The 20,502-nt window shown below is 46.0% G+C and overlaps 1 protein-coding gene and 1 long non-coding RNA gene across 2 annotated transcripts in view; both read left to right on the forward strand.

Annotated features, from left to right (window-relative positions):
- The window catches only part of LOC115249537 (uncharacterized), a 4,111-nt gene extending 3,152 nt beyond the window's left edge, over positions 1–959 (forward strand). Inside the window, exon 2 of the long non-coding RNA XR_003888219.1 lies at positions 1–959. This exon is cut by the window's left edge and continues 110 nt beyond it. This is a non-coding gene — a long non-coding RNA (uncharacterized lncRNA).
- Positions 960–1,123: 164 nt separating this feature from the next.
- Positions 1,124–19,468, forward strand: edar (ectodysplasin A receptor). The gene is made up of 12 exons (XM_011611085.2): positions 1,124–1,391; positions 6,942–7,001; positions 8,254–8,373; positions 9,312–9,493; positions 11,455–11,543; positions 14,308–14,385; positions 14,462–14,587; positions 14,666–14,740; positions 15,850–15,922; positions 16,540–16,846; positions 16,948–17,011; positions 17,099–19,468. The coding sequence occupies exons 2-12, from the start codon at positions 6,957–6,959 to the stop codon at positions 17,485–17,487; spliced, it is 1,548 nt and encodes a 515-aa protein (XP_011609387.2). The 5' UTR covers positions 1,124–1,391; positions 6,942–6,956; the 3' UTR covers positions 17,488–19,468.
- The last annotated feature ends 1,034 nt before the right edge of the window (positions 19,469–20,502 follow it).

A 20,502-nucleotide genomic window follows, 5' to 3' on the forward strand; every position in this document is an offset into this window, starting at 1 on the left:
ACGAGAGAGATGGAGAGACAGTCTGAGAAGAAAAAGAAGAGGGAAGGATGGAGACTGAGGACGTCAGAGGAGAAAATCTTGAATGACGAGGAGAGGTGAAAGGACACGGAATCAAGCACAGAACAAAAAACAGGGACGGCGGAGACCAGAGGAGGGGGGAGCAAATAATTACAGGAGTTCCCATGTTTTCAAAGCCCTTCTTTTATCTCCCCTTCCTGTGAGCAAGAAAAAACGAGAGAGAGCGGAAAGAGGGAAGATGAGAAGAGGAAGACTGACGTCCAGGCAGCTTTAGTCCAAATCACACAACAGACAGCAGCCATCCACATCACACAGACGCTGACACGCTCTCACTAATTTATAGCCTCTGATTCAAAGACGGCTTATATCCGTCACGTCTGTGTGCGTGTGTGTGTGTGTGTGTGTGTGTGTGCTCTTGTGTCCACCATTCAACAAATCCTATAGTTAATTCTATACGTCTGATTATAAATTACTTAGCTGATTATGCTTAACAAAGAGTGAAATTAGCAGCAAGGTTAGAACTGTAGTTTGGTTTCTTGCCTGTGTTATTACTCAGTGTTGTGTTGTCAGTGGTGAAGTTAGTTGTTTGCATAGCAGGGATATTGGCATGAAATGAAGAGTAAGGTTTGATTAATAAGCTGAACTGTGAGCTAATGGCGATTAACCAAAACAAAAAACATGCTGATGCAGTTTGAACAGATTTATCACGACTGAGAGGCTCACTGGTAATGCCTGCTTCAGCCACTCAGTTCAGAATATAAGTTTTTCTGAAAGTTCCACATGTGCAATGGGAGTAGTTTGGGGATGAAAAATATAAATGGCGCTTAATGAGAACAGTCGGCTGCTGCTATGTACTAAATTATTTTTGAAACAAAACATAAAGCCAAGAAAAATAAAAATGAAAAGAAAATGTATGCAGTGCAAATAAATAGCAAATATCAGTTGTTGTTTTGTTGTTTTTGTTGTTTGTTTGTTTTTAAAGGTTACATTTAACGTGATTATTTTTCGACTGTTGTGGCGATATTCGGGCGTGAACACTAGATGGCACACTGGAGCCACTGCCTGCAGGAAATTAATTGCCCCCGCAAACAAACGATCTACCTGAGCGGCTTCAATCTGCGTCTCTGTCGGGGCGGAGTCGGCCTCTCGCTTTACTGCTCCTCTAGGAGGAGCCTGCAGACACACCAACGGGACTGGAAAATGAACTTGAGCCGAGTAGGGAAGATTCACAAGATAAGCAGCCAGCCAGCCGGCCAGACAGCCAGTGGGTCCTTGGGCGATGCTTAGGCGACACCTCGTTAGAGACTGATCACCGATCAAGCGGACCGATCAGTTCCAGCAGCGCAGCCAGAAAGTCCCTCTGCGAGCTCCAGGTAAGAGGCTCCACGCTCAGGAATGCTGGGAAGACTTGGGGAAGGGAGGAAATCCTGGGCAAAAGTCATTTTGCCAAATACCTCAGTGTGATTTCACTTCAAAAGTTGGATTTGTTGTTTTTGGGTCTAAGTAATATTCCTCCAGGACGGGAATCCTGCTGACATATCTAATGACCTGTCGCCTGTACCGCAGCTTGTTGTTACTGTTTTCTGTCATCTGAAGTATCCATTAAGATGACATGCCTGGCGCCTGGCATGTCATGTCAGGCTATAAACGCGGGCATCATAGTTGCCAAGGGAACCAGAGTGGAGAAAAACGTCTGCATTGTGGCAGGGTGTGTAAAAAAACAATAAATGCCTGCATGTTCACCTGAACGCACCTTTGGGATGTGACAAACCTCCAGTAACTTCGCATGAGTGGAGGGTAGACGTGTCGGTGCAGAGTCTCTCGCCCAAGGTAAAGAGACACAGCAGCTCGCAGTTTGGGCCTGGGGCTGCTTTTTTTTACAGGATGGCGAGGGTCAGGGGTCACTAGATTATGGTGATGGCGAAGTCTGTCTGGTGGGCAGAGTTTTTGGATTCTCCCGCTCCATGTGCGTTTTATGCGTTGGTGCATGTGTGCGTCCGTGACCCCTGCACACCTTTCACTTCCGTCTGCCTAAATGTTTGGTTTGTGGTGCCGCCTGCCTGTCTCGAGGGCCCCCGGGAGCCGCTAAGTCCTGCCCGCAGACAGGCAGCTGAACCCGGCCGGGGACATGCCGGGTCCTGCCGAGTCTCTGAACTGCGAGTTGGCTTTGAACTGAAGGTGCTGGAGGTGGAAATCAATCCATCTCTGTCTCCCTGTCTCTCCCCCCTCCCTTCTCCGTAAACCTCTTCCCCTGCAGCCCCTTCGCGCAGTGGGTGTCAGCTGCCACCAGACCTTTCATGTGCGCAGGTAAAAAGGGAAGGAGAGGAAGGGGGGGAGCGTAACTCATCTTCAAAAGACGCGCAGCGGTTTCTGAGGATTAAATGGATGAAAGCTGAAAAAGAGAGCAAGAAAGCCGGCGCCTGTAGACACGATCATCCTGTTAGAAGTGAATGGAAAATATGTTTACTTGTTGCTCCATCAAGACGTGCTGGAATTTTACACAGCGATCTGTCTTATTCGGGGGTGACGTTGCACACGCCCGCGCGCACAAGCGCACGCACGTTGCCTGGCTGGAAAAAATGTTTTTGAGATTTATGTCACAGCTGATTCTAATCCACAAAAGGCTCTTCTGTTGACAAATGTAGAGCTTTGGTGGCCTCACAGGTTTAAGTGTTTCTTAATGCTTCACACATTTAGGTCAGAATTCCCCCCCATCTTTTTATTAATCCAAACTTTCTGCCAAAAAGTCCAAAAGTCGAGCACATGTAAATAATCTGCTACTGCAGAACCATAGTCAGCAGGACAGAGGCGATAAGGCAGCAAGGCCGCAGCGCTGCGCTCTCTCCGGGCGTCTCTTTCGGGTCGGGACGTGGCCACGTTTTAATTTTGCTGGCTAATCGTGAAAGGATAAAGGCTTCTAATCGTGGCTTTCCCCCTCACTTCTGTTCCCCCTGCGGAGGGTTTAGCAGAACCATATTAAATCATCAGGACTCCCGCAGAGAAGTTTAAATCTGATTGGGTTTGTGGTGTCATTTGTCTTAAGCTCTTCCATTTTAGTTTCTCAGACTTGTGTAGAATCTTACTGGAAAAGGACAGCGTGTAGTTACATAATGTGGGAATCTTGGGCTGGTTTTGTGGCATTTGTGGCCTGGTTGACCAGAGAGCAGCTAAACAGGAAGCCCATGAGGGTCCCTGCTGTTGTGTGGGACACTTGTGGGTGTAATCAATGTGAGTGTTGATGGCTTACTGTCACCTATCACACCTTTCTATCATTGTGCACGGTCAGCATAATCCTGCCACCCTCACAACCAGCTGAGGTGAGAAAAATTTTCTCCTTTAATGACCAAAGCTTATATGATGACCTGCTGGTTGTTTACGCTGAGAGGAAACCACCAACACGACCTCACGTCCTCCTGCACACACACCTAACCCTCCCAGGCCGGACACACGCGTGACGTCTAGTGGCCGATTAGGCTCCCCCCTCACCCCTTCAGGGGAGGGCCAAAGCAGGGCCGAGGGTCTCGGGGAAGATGCTGAGCATCAAAGAGCGAGCTGACGGTCGCACTGTAATCAACCTGAACTGTGGATGAAGAGCGACGAAGGCCCCCACACCCTCGGAGGGGGGTCGTCGTCTCCTCAGCTGTCAGATCCAATCACTGCTGCCTGTGATGATTAATCACGAGGTTGTTGCTGCCTCGTTGCCATCATATATGTTTCTGCTTAGATTCGATCCAGCTAAACGTGGCAGCAGTTGGTGTAAAGTAAGCGACAGCCCCCCCCCCCCCCATCCGCCCCCAGAGCCTGGAGACAGAACGCCAGCAGCACATTTCTCCTTTATGATTCCGACCCACAGGGGTGCCTGTAATTTCTTTAAAAAGACTTTTACAGCAGATTGGCCTCATTTTGACTGTGGATTCTATAGCTCGGTGTTATATGTAATTAAATTCTATGCATTCACTTTGGGATGATTAAAGGCTGTGTTTGATGACTCTCTGATTATACTGGAGTTGCCATTTACAGGGTTACAATTTTCTGTGGTGGCTGGTTTTCTGGCGACGGCGGACTACAGGTGCTCCACAGAAGAGAAAAATGTGTATTTATAGATCTTTACATTTCAAATAGATGAGAGGATTATTCCTTTAAAATACTGATAAAATACATTTTGAAGAAAATCACTAATTATCAATTGATGAGTTTTTTTCAGGAAAATTGCTTTTGTTTTTTATCAAAAATCCCAATTTGAACCACTTGCTGCCAACTAAAAGTGTGATTAAAATGGAATAACAATGAGCTCGCGGACCATCATACAGTAATCTTATGTCCTCTATAGATTACCTCTCAGCCCAATTCCCCTGCTGATTGGTCCATTAGTAAATGATACAGGAAGTGATCAGTGGCCGGAGTAAACAGATGCTTAAAGAGACACATTAAACTATGCAAATTAATCACAAAATTCAGGGTTTTATAGAAAACCAGCTGCTTTGACCTGGAATTTAAGATCAATTAGATAAATCAATGGTTTTTTGTATAAATGTCACCCCAAAAAAATCAACCAAGACCCCGTCCCAGGAATAAAGGGCTTTGATATGCAGAGAATTCAAAGGTTTCTTTATCTACTCGTGTACATATGTGTTTGTTTGACGGGGATTTCCATACTGAACCACTCCTTTCACCTTCAGGGCTCAAACATCCCCACAATGGTTTAGACTCTATACTACAGTCTAATGCAATACCAACAGTCAGGTTGCGGAATAGATCAGAGTCCTGGAGAAAGGACTTCTGCTCCAGTTCAATCTCATTTCTCAGCATTTATTTGAGTTTTCAATCGGCTATTTTCTATTTTCTTTTCAATCCACGCGAGATCCAAGGCAAGACAATGAAAATCAGATGATGACTGAGTTTATGTTGGATGTAGGAGAATTCTAAAGGCTCCAAGATGAATGTGATATTATTACATGAAAGATTAAATTCTATTTTTGTGGTCTGAAATACACACGTATGTTCGCTACAGTCACTGTCCACTTCTCCTGCTGGAGGGACTCAGCCAAAAACCTGAGGATTATTTATCAGAGATGGTGTGATTTGAAGATTAACCCCCCCCCCCCCGGGGTCGGAAACGCGACGTGGGCTGACTTTCATCTCAGACCTGCCTCAACAGAAAAAAAGAAGCCAGAAGACTTCAAACATGCACGGGTGCACATCACTTTAACCCCATAATGAGCATCCTCCAGGGGTCTGCCATCGCCTGGCAATTCCTTACTTCCTGTTTTTTAACACTTTTATCTCTTAATTTCAAGCAAGTACACACATACACACACACACGCACACACCAGTTATGGCCACAAGAATGTTACAATAAAAAAGTGAATTCTGTGCATTCTCCTATTTATTTTGTGTGTGTGTGTGTGGTGGTGGTGGTGGTGGTGGGGGGGGGGGGGTTCTAAATAAAAGGAATCAAGCCTCAGTGAATGTGGTATGTTAACACATGAACGATTAAAAGTTCAAGGTTTGGATCCAGATGCACATTTTGATTAATTTTCTCCCCCCAAACCCCAAAACACATGCACGCACTCATGTTTGCGTCTTGAAACTCAGGTGTTTACTGTTGAACTGACGTGTCGGGCCCCCGGGGCACATCATTCCCTACCGGCTCCAGTGTTGGTGCGTTTGTTCTCTAGCGTTTGTCTCCTGTTTGACATGTCAGTGTAGCGCTCGCTAACAGCGCAGGATCGCGTGATTTTCACACGTGCATTCAGGCGTGAAGTTCAAGGTTGGTTGGGAAAAATGTCCTCTGCCCCACAAGTCCACAAACCGTCAGACCCCAGTAGCCGGGTCTGTTGCAAATATCAGCGGCCTAAGGCTGCTGGATGCAACCTTGTGCAAAGTCTGATGAATAACAGTGATTAAGTGAGTGTTTGTGTACATCTGTTGTGTTTGTGTTTATGTGTGCATGCATGCTGGATGGTTTAACTGGCTGTAAAATAATAATCACTGTTCCCACACACTAAACACACACATACAAACACACATTATTATTGTTGTTTAGCATGAGAGATTCAAAGCTCATCATTTCTATTCAAACAAGGCCTCTGACAGGATCTCTGAACACATATCCTTTTAATTATGACATTAATCACAACACACGCAGACACAAACACTGAATTTACCCCACAAGCATGTTGGGGGACTCACACGAACAGACAGTGCATTTGATTTATGCCTCACTGAGAGAAATTCACACGTACTGTATTAGCTATGCCGCCAACAGCGGTAAAAGAGCGCACGAACACCAGTTTCACAAGTAGCAGGATGCAACACAGCGAAGGGCGCGATGGCATTCACTCGGGGCTTCAACACCTTTGCAACCTGTTCGCTGGCAGCCTCCTCAAGCCGGCTTTCAGCAGCGGAAGAGGGAAAACTGCAGCCCGTGTTGCTAAAACAAACAGTTTTTATGCTCGGCACTGTTTATCTGGGGTCTACTGCCACAGCCGCTGCGGTCGGACTTGTGCACAACACACACACACACACACACACACACACACACACACACACACACACACACACATACAGATTTTGGGGCCAACGGACTCTGAATTGACATCATTCAACTGTGGTTCAGTGAGTGTTTGCACACTTGATTTAAGCACAGGTGAATTGAAAGCAAAGGGGAAGGTGAACGATATGATGACATCTCCATCTGCAGTGATGCGTGTCCTCAGTTATGAGCTAGTGGAACGCCACGGGCAGATCTGTAGCTGTGTTTATGAGCGATGATGTGATGCATCAGGACAGTGAACTCATCTAGGCCACACACACATACACACACACACTCAGACAGGACTACTGTAGGGTGAAACTAATGACCTCATTGGTTTTTTTTTTGCAGATGCCCTGTTGAATCTTAATTTGCCTTTTCTCCACAGGAAGAAAGCACAGACATGTCCAAGAGAAGCCAAAAGAAATCCGTCTTCCTCACATTATTTGTAAGTGACTCATTTCTCCTTTTTGATGATGAGTTTTCTTAACTGTGAAGAGGACCGAATGGAATCAGGAGTATAATCCGGTTCTGGTCCGGCGCAGGATGGTGAACAGTCGGCCTGTTTTTGTTTCTGCAGCTGTGGGAAACACCTTGGTGGATGATTATTATTGCTGTCTCTTCAAGGACAAAGAATGTGCTGCTGAGTGTGTAGCTACACACGAAGATTAAGTCTGTAAGCGCTCGGCTCGCCACCCATGTGGCGCTCTGACGCTATTCTAAATGAAGCTCTGCAGCCTGACAACCTCTTCTCTGCATATGGCCGATCTGTCGTTCCTCCAAACAGCTTAAATGCAAAATTCAGATATCCCTGTTGCTATAGTCCCACCCAGAGAGGTGTGTATAACCTGGAAGATGTTTGAATAATGCTGGAAGCCTCCATGAATGTCTGTGTACCAAAGAGATTCTCAGTGGCCTGATGGTGCAATGATTATGATAATTGTAGCTCAGCTCGTGCACGTGCATAGCGTTGTGCATTAAGTGACCTGAGACGGTTGAGCTCTGTGCAAACATCAGACTTTTGTGTATTTTCTCGAGCTGAATCTGGCGTATGCTGTCACAACGTGGTGGACTTTTCTGTTCCGTCGTCTTTTCTGGACTGCAGATGATTAAAAGTCGCTTTGTTTGTTTGTAAGGGAACAGCCTGTACTACAACGCTGCAACCTCCAGCTGATACTTATTAGTGTGACTCGCTGGCACACGCACAGACACACACACACACACACACACACACACAGAGTAATTCAGAGTGTTACGACATAAATCAATCACCTTCCTGCTGCCAAATGCAGACGCTGCTGCTGTTGCAAAAGAATGTGTCAAAGAGGACCAAGTGCATGTGAAGTGCACGAGTCAGTTTCACAGCTTTACATAAAAATGACTGTAAATCAGCCTGGTTTACTGTTGCCAGTCAGTGTGTATCAGTCAGGTTTTAATGAAGATCGTTTAGCTCTTTGATCATTTTGATCAACATGTCACAGCTATGCAGCAAATCACCGCTCAGTTTTAAATATTAGTCCCGGTTGTTTTGCAAATAAAAGCGTGATTACAAATGAATATGACAGTATTTATTTTATACTGAGGATGCAAACAAATATTTCAGATGGTTCGTGAGGGTGAAGAATTCCATTTTAATCCTGCGTGTTAACGGAGGTGGTTCAGTCCTAAAGACGCGGTCTCTCCTCCTGCTGTGTCTTCAGGTGTGTTGGATGTTGGTGAATGGAGAATATTCCAGCTGTGGCGAGTACGAGTTCTTCAACCAGACCAGTAACAGTTGCCAGGCCTGCCCTCAGTGCCAGCCGGGACAGGAGCCACATATGGTGAGACCAACGTGCACACTCACACGTGCGCTTGCATCCTTCCGGACCAAGTGAAAGTCTTTGCAGCTGTTGAGTTTAAGAGTCTGAAAAGGAATAAACTAAAAAAACGTTACCTCCCACTAATTTTACCTGGGCGCGACACGTGGCGTGCACGCAGAGAGCGCTCACGTGCAAACGGACAGTTGCCTGACAGTCTGTGGCTGTCCATGACCTCAGCATGTAGGTATTCCCTACAGTAAAGGACCTGCAGCAGCACTTGCATAGTTATTGAATCAGCCCAAGTAAACAGCGCAGCGGTAAATGCTCACGCTTCATTTGGCCCCCTGGGGTGCCGCTCCCACCTGAGGGGGGCGGCTGCACTCAGGAGTGAATAAATCCAATTATGGCTGCTGTCATTTAACCTGACGCTGTAAACACTGTTTCAAGGGCTGCCTCTTTCTGCCCTTGCGTCGGCCGCATCGGGGCAACATGGAGCGTTCCCCGATCGACCTGAAGGTGGCGCTCTACGAAAGGCCCGGGGCGATGACTGTTACTTCGTTCAGCATTCATGTTCATTCAGCTAAAGAAAATCCCTTTACGCACAGTTGGTGAACTCACTTGAGCTGCGAGTCGGAGAAGTTTGGGGATTTCCAAAGCCGGTGAAAGTCATCTCCCGATTGCAATTCAATCAGGAGACGACTCCTGGACTGGCCAACGTTGCTATTCTGGGAGCTTTACTGCTGAAACCATGCGTAGCGCAAACACCCTGAACTTTTGTCTTGACTCCAAGTGACTTTGAGCTTCTGGGTCCCTCACAACTGTGGGAGAGGCTCCCATTTGTCTGTTCTTTGCTATCTCAGCCTGTAGTTGCCATAATATTGTTCAATTTGAGCGCTTTAGCCTATTTGTCCAAGCCTTCTCAGAATGCACGTGTGTGTATTCATGTGTGTGTTTTGCAGACCTGCGGCTATGGCATGAAGGACGAGGACTTCGCCTGCGTGCCGTGTCAAGCGGGGAAGTACTCCAAAGGGAAGTACGAAATCTGTCGACGGCACAAAGACTGCAACGCCCTCTACAAGGCCACGGTCCGTGTAGCGGGAACCCCGGAGAGCGATGCAGAGTGTGGACCCTGTTTACCTGGGTAAGCAAGGCAGACGCAACGCTGACCCGATGGGCATCAGAACCACCTCTAAGATTTGAATCTAGTTTTGAGAAAGTACCTGTCTGACGTTCACACTCACGTGATGGTTTTCCTTTAAAGTTATGGCACCTTTTTTTGTCTCCTGGCACTTCTGTGCTGCAGCCCGTAAACACAAACCTGTCATTTATAAATATTTGGTCCGCGAGAGGCGTGAAACGTCTCCGTCTGACTGCTGCTGAAAAGCTTAATTGTTTATGTCACGTGGCGATGAGCCTGCTAAAAGGCAGTTTTGGACATCCTGCTCTTTGAGAGTTAAGTGTGTTTTTCATAATAAGATTAAGAGATTATTTCCCTTCAGCATATGTATCCGACGCCTCGTATCACATGGCTTTAGTGGTCTGGGGTACTTGAACAGCCTATAGAATCTGTCTTGCTGTCCTCTGCCTGCTTCAGAGTTTTTATTAGTGTGGCTCTGGCAGAAGGTTAAAAGCTGGATCATGTCTGTACTAAAAGTGCGGCAGCGCGTTGTGAACAGGCCTGAACAGCTTGGCTGATTTTTCTGGAGTCACAACAGGCGTGTTTAAGCCACTGATTTCCCTGTCAGCAACTTCAGAGGCTCTTTAAAATAATCATTGTTCTTAATTATTATTGAGCAGACATTTTGGTGTGTATAATAATTCTGTTAGAAACAACCGGATGCATTAGCCACTGGAGCTAATCTGCCATGTGGCAGGTTGCCGTGACGCCAATCGGCTCACTGGTGTAGGTGGACGCTCTGTTTTTGACAGTAAGCGGCATTGGCAGCTTTTTCTGACAGGTTGCGTTGGAGTCTGATGAAAATTTCATCTAAATAAAATCACCTTTGACAACTTTTCCAAAACTCAAAATGGGAAACAAAAGTGTATAAGAGAAGAAAACCTGTACTTACATTGATGCACCATCATGGTGTGACTCCAGAAACATGCGGAATGAGCCCAAATGACCAAATATGACATTTTTAGATATTAAGAAAAAAAGGAAGCTTAATTTCTGCTAAGCTACTGATTAAATTGGGAAATCAACCTCAGCCATCAACAATTATCATCAAGCCGACAACCAAACCTCTGCTTTGAGCTTGTGGTCGGTTTCATTTTTTCAATCCTGCTTCCCAGTGTAGTGTAAACAACCCAACCGGGCAGTGAAAGAACAGACAAGTCAAAACTCAGCCTCTTTGATTGGGGCAATAAACTGCATGTTGGTTTTTAGTAAACTTCATTTTGGTTTTTGCAAAGGTAGTAATTCAGTTATGAAATGAATAACACGGATGAAACTGCTGCTCTTTGAACGTAAATGATAAGTTAGTTGAGTGCGTTTGACTGTCCTGGTGCTGCACTTCCTGCACACTTGTGTGGAATTTTTCTGCGGCCGAGCCTACAAATGTGAAAACATGACTCACTTACTGAGTTAATAGTCCGAATTGCAATCAAACCACAGAGCAAGAAGCTTTCCTGAGATCAGAAAGTGCTGGTCCTGCCCACAGCCACAGAGGAGGCGTCACAGTCACCGCGTGCATGTTCAGTCCATGGCGATCCGCACCAACGCAGTGGTTGGTGCCGAAGAGAGCGGCCCGGCCGCTGGAGGACGTGTCACGCACAGGCGATTGCAACACATCCCTTTGCGTCCTCCATCGTTCCTCCAGACGCCGTGATTCAGGGTGATAACAATCACCGACTTGTGTTTTGTGTCCTTGGGGCAACAATTATGAGCATTACTTGCCAGTCAAACTTTTGCTTCATTGCTTCCCAGCGCTCACGCACCAGGAGCTGTATGGAAGCTACGGTGGCTGTGGAGGTCAAACGCTGTTAGAGTCGTGGTTTAATGCCGATTTTTTAATGCTCCTACACTTTTACTTCTGCGTGTTGCCTCCACCTGTGGGTGCGGTGTAAATTCTAACCAGTGGCCTGTTTCTTTGTGGATTTCAGGTATTACATGTTGGAAAACCGACCTAGGAACCAACCTTATGGGATGGTGTGTCACTCCTGCCAAAATGCTCCCCGTAACACCAAAGAATGTAAGAGCGGTCGATCCTCCCCCTCTCTCCTCGTTGCTTCCCTGTTTTTCCTCTCAATTACGAATCCGCCCGCCCTGGTTCCTCTTTGTGAACCTTTATCTTCATATCTTTCCCCATCCCGTTGATCTGTTTCCTCTGAATTAAAAGCTACCACACATGAAAGTTTTAAATGAAAGAAAGAACTGGACGGGCTTTACAGAGACAGATCTTGAAAGTGTTGGGTTAGTCTGAACAAACACACACACAAACACACACGTGCACGCACCGGTGCACGAGCTGAAGTCTCTGATCGCTGCCTGCTCCTGTCGTCTGGACAGACAAAAAGAAATTAAAGGCACGGCACAACCATTATATGCTCAAACTGTCTAACTTCACTACTTTCCTGTTACGTTTTTGCTCTCCTTGTTTCAAAAACGCTCCCTTCATGTCTGAAAGCTCTCTGCTCTGTTGAATTGTCACCCACAGATCCTAATCAGTGCATTTTAAAAGCCTTGGCACATGGCAGTCATGCAAAAAAAAGAAAACCAAGCAATATTTTGGTTGATGTAGCAATCCAAATATAGGACAAATGTGAGATTTACTTCATAAACCTGTAGAAAGCACAAAGATTACAAACTTACATCTTGGTTTTGATAGTCAGGGAGGGGTTGAGTCCTGTGATTTAGCTTTTTACTTTCTTCTATTTGAAAAACAGAAGGTAAGGCAGAAAAGCTGGAATAAAATGCCTCTTTTCATGAAATGACTGTGACAATGTGATTTAAGTCCTTTCAGACAAATGAATCAGTAATATTAGCTAATGATTAATCGCAAAAAGATAGAATTTATATTAAACACAAAAGAATAAAGAATGCCAGTTTGAGTATTCGCTTGCACTGATACAGACTGTTGATGAGAGGATATTTATTGCACCATAATTGGAGAAAAACCCCTTTGTGTCTAGCTGAAGAGCCTGGAAATAAATATTACTGCTGTTGTGTCATAGTTAATGAGTGTGTTTTTGAAAGATGAAAACTCCAAAAAGCAGACCGGGCCTGCAGGGGAGAGTGAGAGTGAGAGATAGAGAGAGAAAGAGTGTGTGTGTGCTAATAAAAATTTATTTCAACAAAACCATAATTGTTTCTCTCAGAAATGGGTGACACCATGATGCTGTATAAAATACATAAACTATGTGCTTTTTTTGTCCTGGTAGCTGATATAATTAATATAAATACTATAAATGTTATCACTTGTTTTACACAAACCTTGGTTTTAGTTGGTGATTGATCAGTTTTATCATCAAAAATTGTATCTAAATGACATCAGTGCCAAATGAATCCTCTGATAAAGTGAACATTTACACTTAGAATCAATAATGGATTAAAGACAATCATCACGCTCCCTTCTAAAAACATGCTCAGACCTTTGTCTCTTGCTCTGTGTGTCAGGTCAGATTATAATGTACCCAAAACAAGAAAATGAAATAAACAGAACGAAAGAGCTGAAAGATGGCATTTACTGTATATTTGCTGCAGCGAAGGCAGGCTGACACTTGCCATTTAATCTGTAAATTACCTTGGCTCCTACCTACCTGCGAGCGTCTGCTAATTAAAACTTCAGTGGGTATGAGGGGAAAGAGGATGTGCCTGTTAGCGCTTGCTCGGATGCTACCTGTTGAGCTCCACTGTCGTCCTGCGCTGCCATCTCACGCGTGGAGGCTTTTTCCTTCAGTGCGCGTTCTGATTCTTAGTGGACAAAAACAAACCTGGAGACGACTGAAAGGAGAAACGACAGCCGAGACGGGCTCGGTGAGAGAAATTGAAAACCGAGCCATCAGTTGTCCTTAGAAAAAGATTGAACTTTATTTCTATCCTGCTCTGTGATTAGCTCAGTTTGAACGCGACTGCCCGTTTTGCCCTGTGGAATTATCGTTTTGCCATGTGCGCTGAGGCGACAAGACTTTGATTAAGAGACAAAACCGCACGGCGTTCGCGGAATTCCAGTTCAGGCCCATATCCGTAACCAGACAGCATAAACACATACCCAGCGTTAATGTCTCCAGGCTCTGGTGTGTGTGTGTGTGTGTGTGTGTGTGTGTGCGCGCGCTGCTCTCGCAGCAGGGCACATGTCAAAGAGGTCTGCAGTATATCCACTTAGCTAAATAAAACGCTGATTAAAAGAGATGATTTATGAGCTGTCGGGATTTCAGAGCTCTGTGAGAGGAAATGGGGGGAAAAACTCTTGAATAATCGAGGAGACACAATGAACAAAATCAGTTTGAGCCCTTTGTAATTGAAAGACCTTGAAGACGGTCAGAAAGCCATGATCTGGCTTTCTCCCAGTATTCATGCTTCCCAGTAAAACAGGGAGTTTATGCACTGGAAAACTGGAGCGGCAGAGATTTTAAGACAGGAAAAAGGTCAATAAAAATGTCGATCTGAACCTATAATGTTCAGACCAGATGGTCGTTTATTTTTAGTGGCTTCTCCCGTGAACTCCTGGGAAATCTTTGAATGAATGGGCGTGCTTCCGAGCTCACGTTTGCGAAATCAGATATTTCACAGGGATTTTCATGGCAAAATAAGATTCTGCTGCTGTTTCACGACTGAGCACAACGTGCAACGAATAAAGTGCTGTCAGAAATTAAATACGCGATATAAAGGTTGAAATTATTACCAGTTTAACCACATAAAAGCATAAAAACTAAACAGTTAAAGGAAATGGAGGCAACCTGCCAGGTCATTTTCACAGTTAATAACATTTAATTGAAATGATGTGTCTTATACAGGTCTGTCCACCAGTGTGCCAAAAGAAAAACCTTTGATCCGCCCAGGATACACCACCATGTTTCCCAACCCCCATAAAGGTAAACACCAATAGGCATTGCTGTGTGTACGTGTGTGTGTGTGTGGTTCTATAACATCACTTCCTTCCTGTTTCAGATTCCACTGGGCAAGGCCACCTGGCGACAGCTCTCATCATCGCCATGTCAACCATTTTTATCATGGCCATCGCCATCGTTCTCATCATTATGTTTTACATCCTTAAAGCCAAGCCCAACAGCCAAGGTGAGACACACACGTGCAGAGTCAGCGGCTGAAAGGTCGACCTTTTAGGATGACCCCTGACTGAGTTTGTTTGTGTAGTTTGTTGCTCGGGAAAAGTTGTGAAGGCGGTGGAAGCTCAGACTAACAAGCAAGAGGACAAAAGAGATGTTCCTGGTGAGACCACACACACTCACACACACACACACACACATGCTTGTATTTCTATCCTTATGTGGACTTCTATAGAAATAATACACTACCCAGCACACTAACCCTAACCGCAACCTTTGAACTAGGTCTTAACTCTCATCAGTCATTTGAAGTTGTGGGGAACAGCCAAAATTTCCTCAACTCCCAAAAATGTTCGCATTTGAGGCAAAAATTCAGATTTTGGTACTTAATATGTAGCTAATACAAGTACACACACACACACACACACACAAAGCTAACTGGTACATACTGGTAGAAACTTTGGATTTCAGAAATGTTAATTTATTCAGGGTAATTTCACATCTCTGCAGCAACACGCATGTATCATGTATGTGATATCTGAACTCTCGGTGCACTCGCTCCCTTCAAAGGCAGGTGCAGCGTCGGCCAAATATTTAACATGTAACCAAGCTGACACATGTCATCAGATTGGACGGGATTTAACATCAGCTGCGTTGCTCCGCGCACCTGACTGGCCTTTCCCCGTTGTTATTTAATGTATTTGATTTAATGTATGCGTTTGGACGAGTGGCTCTATGTAGAGATCACGATGGAATGCGCCGCTTCTAAAGCTGAAGCCATGTGTTGCCGTGGGCACCATCTCTCCCGAGTTTAACCCTCTGACTGACTGACAATCTACTAAAATGACACGCACTTGGCTAAGAAAACAAAAAAAAAATCCTTTTGAATAAAGGTGGTGCAGCGAATTTGATAAATAAAAAGAAAAAAAGTGATTATTTTCCTGTTGGATGTGCATTCATTGTTTGTTTTGGAGAGCAGCCTGTTGCTTTAAGCCTGACAGGATCCAGCTGTCAGTCACGCAGACGCTGAGGGAATAATGCTTTTAACCCAGAGACAGACACTTAAACACACTCACACACAGGATTCGTTCCAGGTTTCTAATCAACCATTAAGCTGTCTCTCCCCGTATCAAGGACGCAAGTGTAATTTCAAATAATAGCCACTTGAACGCACCATCAGGCTATTAAATGTAGTTTAAGTGTGATGAAGCTGGAGCCTGTTGTCATTATTGATGGGCTATTTAAGACTCTAACTTTGTGTTTTTCTCCCAGACAATGTGGTGATCTACTTGGAAAAAGACGAGTTTGAGAAACTCAAAGCTCCTCCTCCGAAGACGGTGAAAAGGTGAGACGCTCGACGCCAACCACAATCCCGCCAACTGAACCTCTTCCTTGTTCAGCCCCACTGACATTGAAAAAAAAAAAGGCGCCGCGTGTGTAAAATTGTGTCTGAGCTGAGGACAGAATATTTGACATTCATCACTGTCGGTGTTTGTAATTGTTTGTGGCCACACAGAGAGGTTTTGTTTTTCATTTTCTTTGCATCATCTGCTTGTAATTTTGGACATCCATGGCCGCACTGCTGCCACTGCTGCTTGCGTTTGGTTCTATAGGACGCCTGCGGGTAAATACAAACATAGAAAGAGTGTAATGAATCACATGTCCGTGGAGCCGAGAACAGAGGAGCCGCTAGGACACTGAGAAGGTGTCATGTTCAGATAGGGGTATTTGTTCCACCAGCAGCAGCAGGTGAAGGAAAGCGCAACACTTTTTTCCACACCTGAGCCTTCCAGCATCCATCTCCTGTCAGGAGAAGACAATGCTGGTTTACAGCTGCTGGCTAATGTCCACAATAAGCACTCGTTGCAGTGTGCGCAGGCGGCGTCCGTTACAGGGGGATTTTTGGAATTCCAAGAGCGTTAGCGCGTGCACGGATTGAGAAACTGTCGCCTCTGTGTGCAGTGAGAACGACGCTTCATCGGAGAACGAGCAGCTGCTGAGCCGCAGCATGGACAGCGACGAGGAGGCGGCGTCGGACAAGCAGGTGGCGGCCGAGCGCGGCGAGCCCAGCCCGTGCCTCGTCAGCTTGGAGAACAAGCCCGACCTCTGCCTGCTCTCGCTGGGCCTGGTGGACCGTGACGGGGGCCGCGGCAGAACCCCCGCCATCATCGCCCGCCCCGAGAGCAGCAGCCTGAGTATCAACAACGTCGCCAGCACCAACCACGTCAGCAGCATGAACGCCATCAACAGCAGCAACAAAATGCCCGGGGTGAGAAATGGCAGCTGAAATGAGACTGAAAAGCACGAAAACCATCATCTCCATCTTGGAGTTTAACTGTTGTTTATTGGTGGGTTTGATTCTCCACTCAGATGCTGCAGAGTCGGAGGAGAAAGATCTTGGATCTTTACGCCAGAGCCTGCAACGTCACAGAGGGTAGGTGTCACGCCCCACCATCCGGAGGTTCGGCGCCAGTAAACTCCGGTCCTGCTCAGCCATGTTGAATCCCTCATTTCTGTCCAGGTTTGAGCCCAACAGAACTTCCCTTCGACTGCCTGGAGAAGACCAGCCGCATGCTCAGCTCCTCCTACAGCAGCGAGGCGGCCGTGGTGAAGACGTGGAGGCACCTGGCCGAGAGCTTCGGGTTGAAGCGCGACGAGATCGGGGGCATGAGCGACGGCCTGCAGCTCTTCGAGAGAGTGAGCACGGCGGGCTACAGCATCCCCGACCTCTTGACCCGCCTGGTACAGATCGAGAGGCTGGACGCCGTAGAGTCGCTCTGCTCCGACGTGTTGGGTGTCAGTGAGACGGCGGCGGCGGCGGCTGGACGGCAGGGCATCGGCAGTTTTCACGGCCAGCTGATCTGCGCGTCGCCGTGCTCGTCTCCATCCCATCGCTGCGCCAGCGTCTGAACAGGTGCCGCGGCAGAGACGCGATGGCCTCACGTGTGTATGGACAGACATCCCACGTGTGGAGGACACACCTTTAACACATGAAGAATGTCCGAGGACTCCCCGTGGACACATTTTATTAGCCTCTCTGTCACAAAGTGGCTTTTTTTTATACCAATTTTGCTTCCTGCAGGAATAAGTTCACAATTTCAGCAAATACAGCTAAACTGTGCAGGCGTGTAAAAAAAAGAAAAACTACTAAAATGAAATATGCAGTGAAAATGCTCAAAATGAGCCAAACAGCTGCAGCAAATGAGCCCGTGTTGGTCCCGAAACTGATGCAATTCATTTAGAACGTATGAAACACTCGACTGCAGCTTCAGTTCCACGTTCGTGACTGCGGCTGAGCCGTCGTCACAGGAAGGACAGCAGAGAACACGCTGCAGAAGCTTCCCTTGGACTTTTGTGTCAGGAACAACAATCCTGTCCATCTAGTGGAAAACGACGACTTGTCCTAACTCCACACCAACACCCTCCCTCCTAAGCAGCAGCCTCGTCTGTCGCTGCCCTCATAATTCCCCACTTTTACCCCAACAATGTGGTCTGCTCTTGCCGCCAGTCCTAATAACTTGGGCGTGCCCCCCTCCCAGGGCCCCCGACAGGCCAAACTGTTGCGGTTTTACAGAGCGGGTGTAAAGTGCCTGTGATTTCCAGCACCAAATTAAGTATTTAGGGCCGAAAGCCCGGTGGAAAAGCCATAAAAAAAAACAGGGCTGCCGCCACCGCAGAGGCGTGACTGAGGGACCAGACTGAATAATCAGAATTGCAGCCGGTCGCTCCGTTTTGTCTGATAATCTGGTCACATTTTGCTCTGATTGGATTTCTTTACCTCTTAAACCCACAGAATGGGGGAGGGGGATATAAAATATGCAGTTGGGAGGGCAAGGCAACATTTCACAAGCAGCTAAAACTTAATTGGATCTATTTTCTTCATTTGGTATCCTGTTGTTTTATTTACCTTGAGGACTTTTGTACATTTTAACCATCCAACATCTGGGGCTGGACCCCAGCATAACTTAAATGCATGTTTGTTTTCAGTTCCCTTTAATATGTCCACTCAAGAGTCCTTTAAAGCTCATTTTCAAATTTAAGACCGTCTTTATAGATACACGCGTGCCTCCATCCATTTCTGGTCAGAACTGACTAGTTTTGGTGTTGAAATGTTGTAAATAAGTAAACTGGTGGAACCAAAAATCATATCGGACCTGAAAGTGCTGACAAAGTGGTGCAGAGAAGCAGAACACAGATGAATTACCTCAGAGTGCTGAAACATACAAGCATATGTTTGTATGTACATACATATAAACAAGCTGTATATATAACTTATTCTTCCTGTACATAATATATGCATTAATAAAGATGTATGACTTTATCACTGATTTCTTTCTCTGGGTTTGAACAGTTTGGGTGTTCAGATGCTAGCTCCAGCTGCCGTGAGGATAAAACATCCTCACAGCAGCTGGAGAATACACTTTTTGTGTTAGCCAGATGTTCCAGGTAGAAGATGAATTAGAGAGCTAATGCTATAGGTGATACGCTGGGGAATGTATGGAGTTTTTAATCACTCATCCAGTGAGTGACGGCACCTAGCGTCACAGCGCTACCTCAATAGCTCCAGCTGGCCTTTCATCCAGCGCCAATGACGTCGACGTCAGCGTGGCTCCCAGAGGAAGCCAGCGTTTGTGATCATACTCCGCATAAACCGCCACCCTGGACTGAAGCTCTAGAACTATATTATATATATATATATACAGTATATGACTATATATATAACAAACTGATAAATCTGCATCGTCATCATGGTTAAGAAGCTGTCATTATGGTGTAAATATGGGAAAAATGTATCATTGGACTGTTAATGTTGGGGTGGAAAACAGTCTGTGTGGCATCCCCCAATGAAATATATAAATGAAAACTATCCATCCCATCATGGGAAACACTTGAACAGTGCGTGGAACGATTAGCAGTCCATCCGACAGCGTTGTTAACATTCCAGCGAACATTAACGGGTCATTAGTGGCGAACTGGAAATGATAGATCATCAAATTAACAACGCGCTTCATCACATAACTTATTTCAAAAGAGCGATGGACCATGACCTCATCGCGGCAGCGGCCTCCAAATGCACCCTCGCCTCTGCCCGACTTGCTGCTGCAGGTGCAGCCAAGAATGTGTGTCTTTTTTTTTAAAGGTGCAACTTCAACCTGACCCGTGCGATTCAGCTAAAACCCTTACGAATGTGAGGCATTCGTTACAACAGTGGCAGCTGTCACCTCTGCACACATCAGTCTCTGTTAGTGGGTGTATGGGCAGGTGCCAAAACCCTCCGGGCCTTCGTACAAAGATGAGGCGTGTACGCGCTGGCAGAGGATCTTAAGTGAGTTCACAGAGAAGCAGCTTGGCACCGGACGGGGGAGCGATCCGCTGAGGGCCAACTCATCATGTTTCCCCCGATGCTCCATTTGTACTGAGGAGCTTTTCAGGCTGAAAACATGTCAAACACACACATACAGAGTGTGTTGCTTGGAATGCATAAGATTGATCCAAAGCCTCCTTCCAGGCAAGGAGCGCCAACCAGTCAGCATTGTGCTGACATCATACGCGCCCAGGGACGACCTGCAGCCACTCGACCCTGTCAGTCGGCTGACAGCACACCTAAGCAGCTGGAATCAGCTCCGGCAGGGGTGTTTTCTCCAACTTTCAGACTGTTGTGGAGTGTTTTAGAGGTGGGTTATGGTGCTTCAGTCACCACCACCACCAGTGGCCATTTTCAGGGTTAGGATTAGGATTTAAACCATCTGAAGATTTAGATCATGTAGATAAGTGAAGTGAAAATTGGCTGATTTTTGAGAGAAGGCTGGAAATACTGCCAGATGGAAAGAAAATACATCACATGAGCGCATGTGTGTGACAGAAACTTTAGTTTTACACCTTAGACCAACTTGCTCATGTGTTAACGTAATGCTACTTTGAGCT

The sequence above is a fragment of the Takifugu rubripes genome, chromosome 1 (assembly GCF_901000725.2).
Source record: "Takifugu rubripes chromosome 1, fTakRub1.2, whole genome shotgun sequence".
Classification (NCBI taxonomy): Eukaryota; Metazoa; Chordata; class Actinopteri; order Tetraodontiformes; family Tetraodontidae; genus Takifugu; species Takifugu rubripes.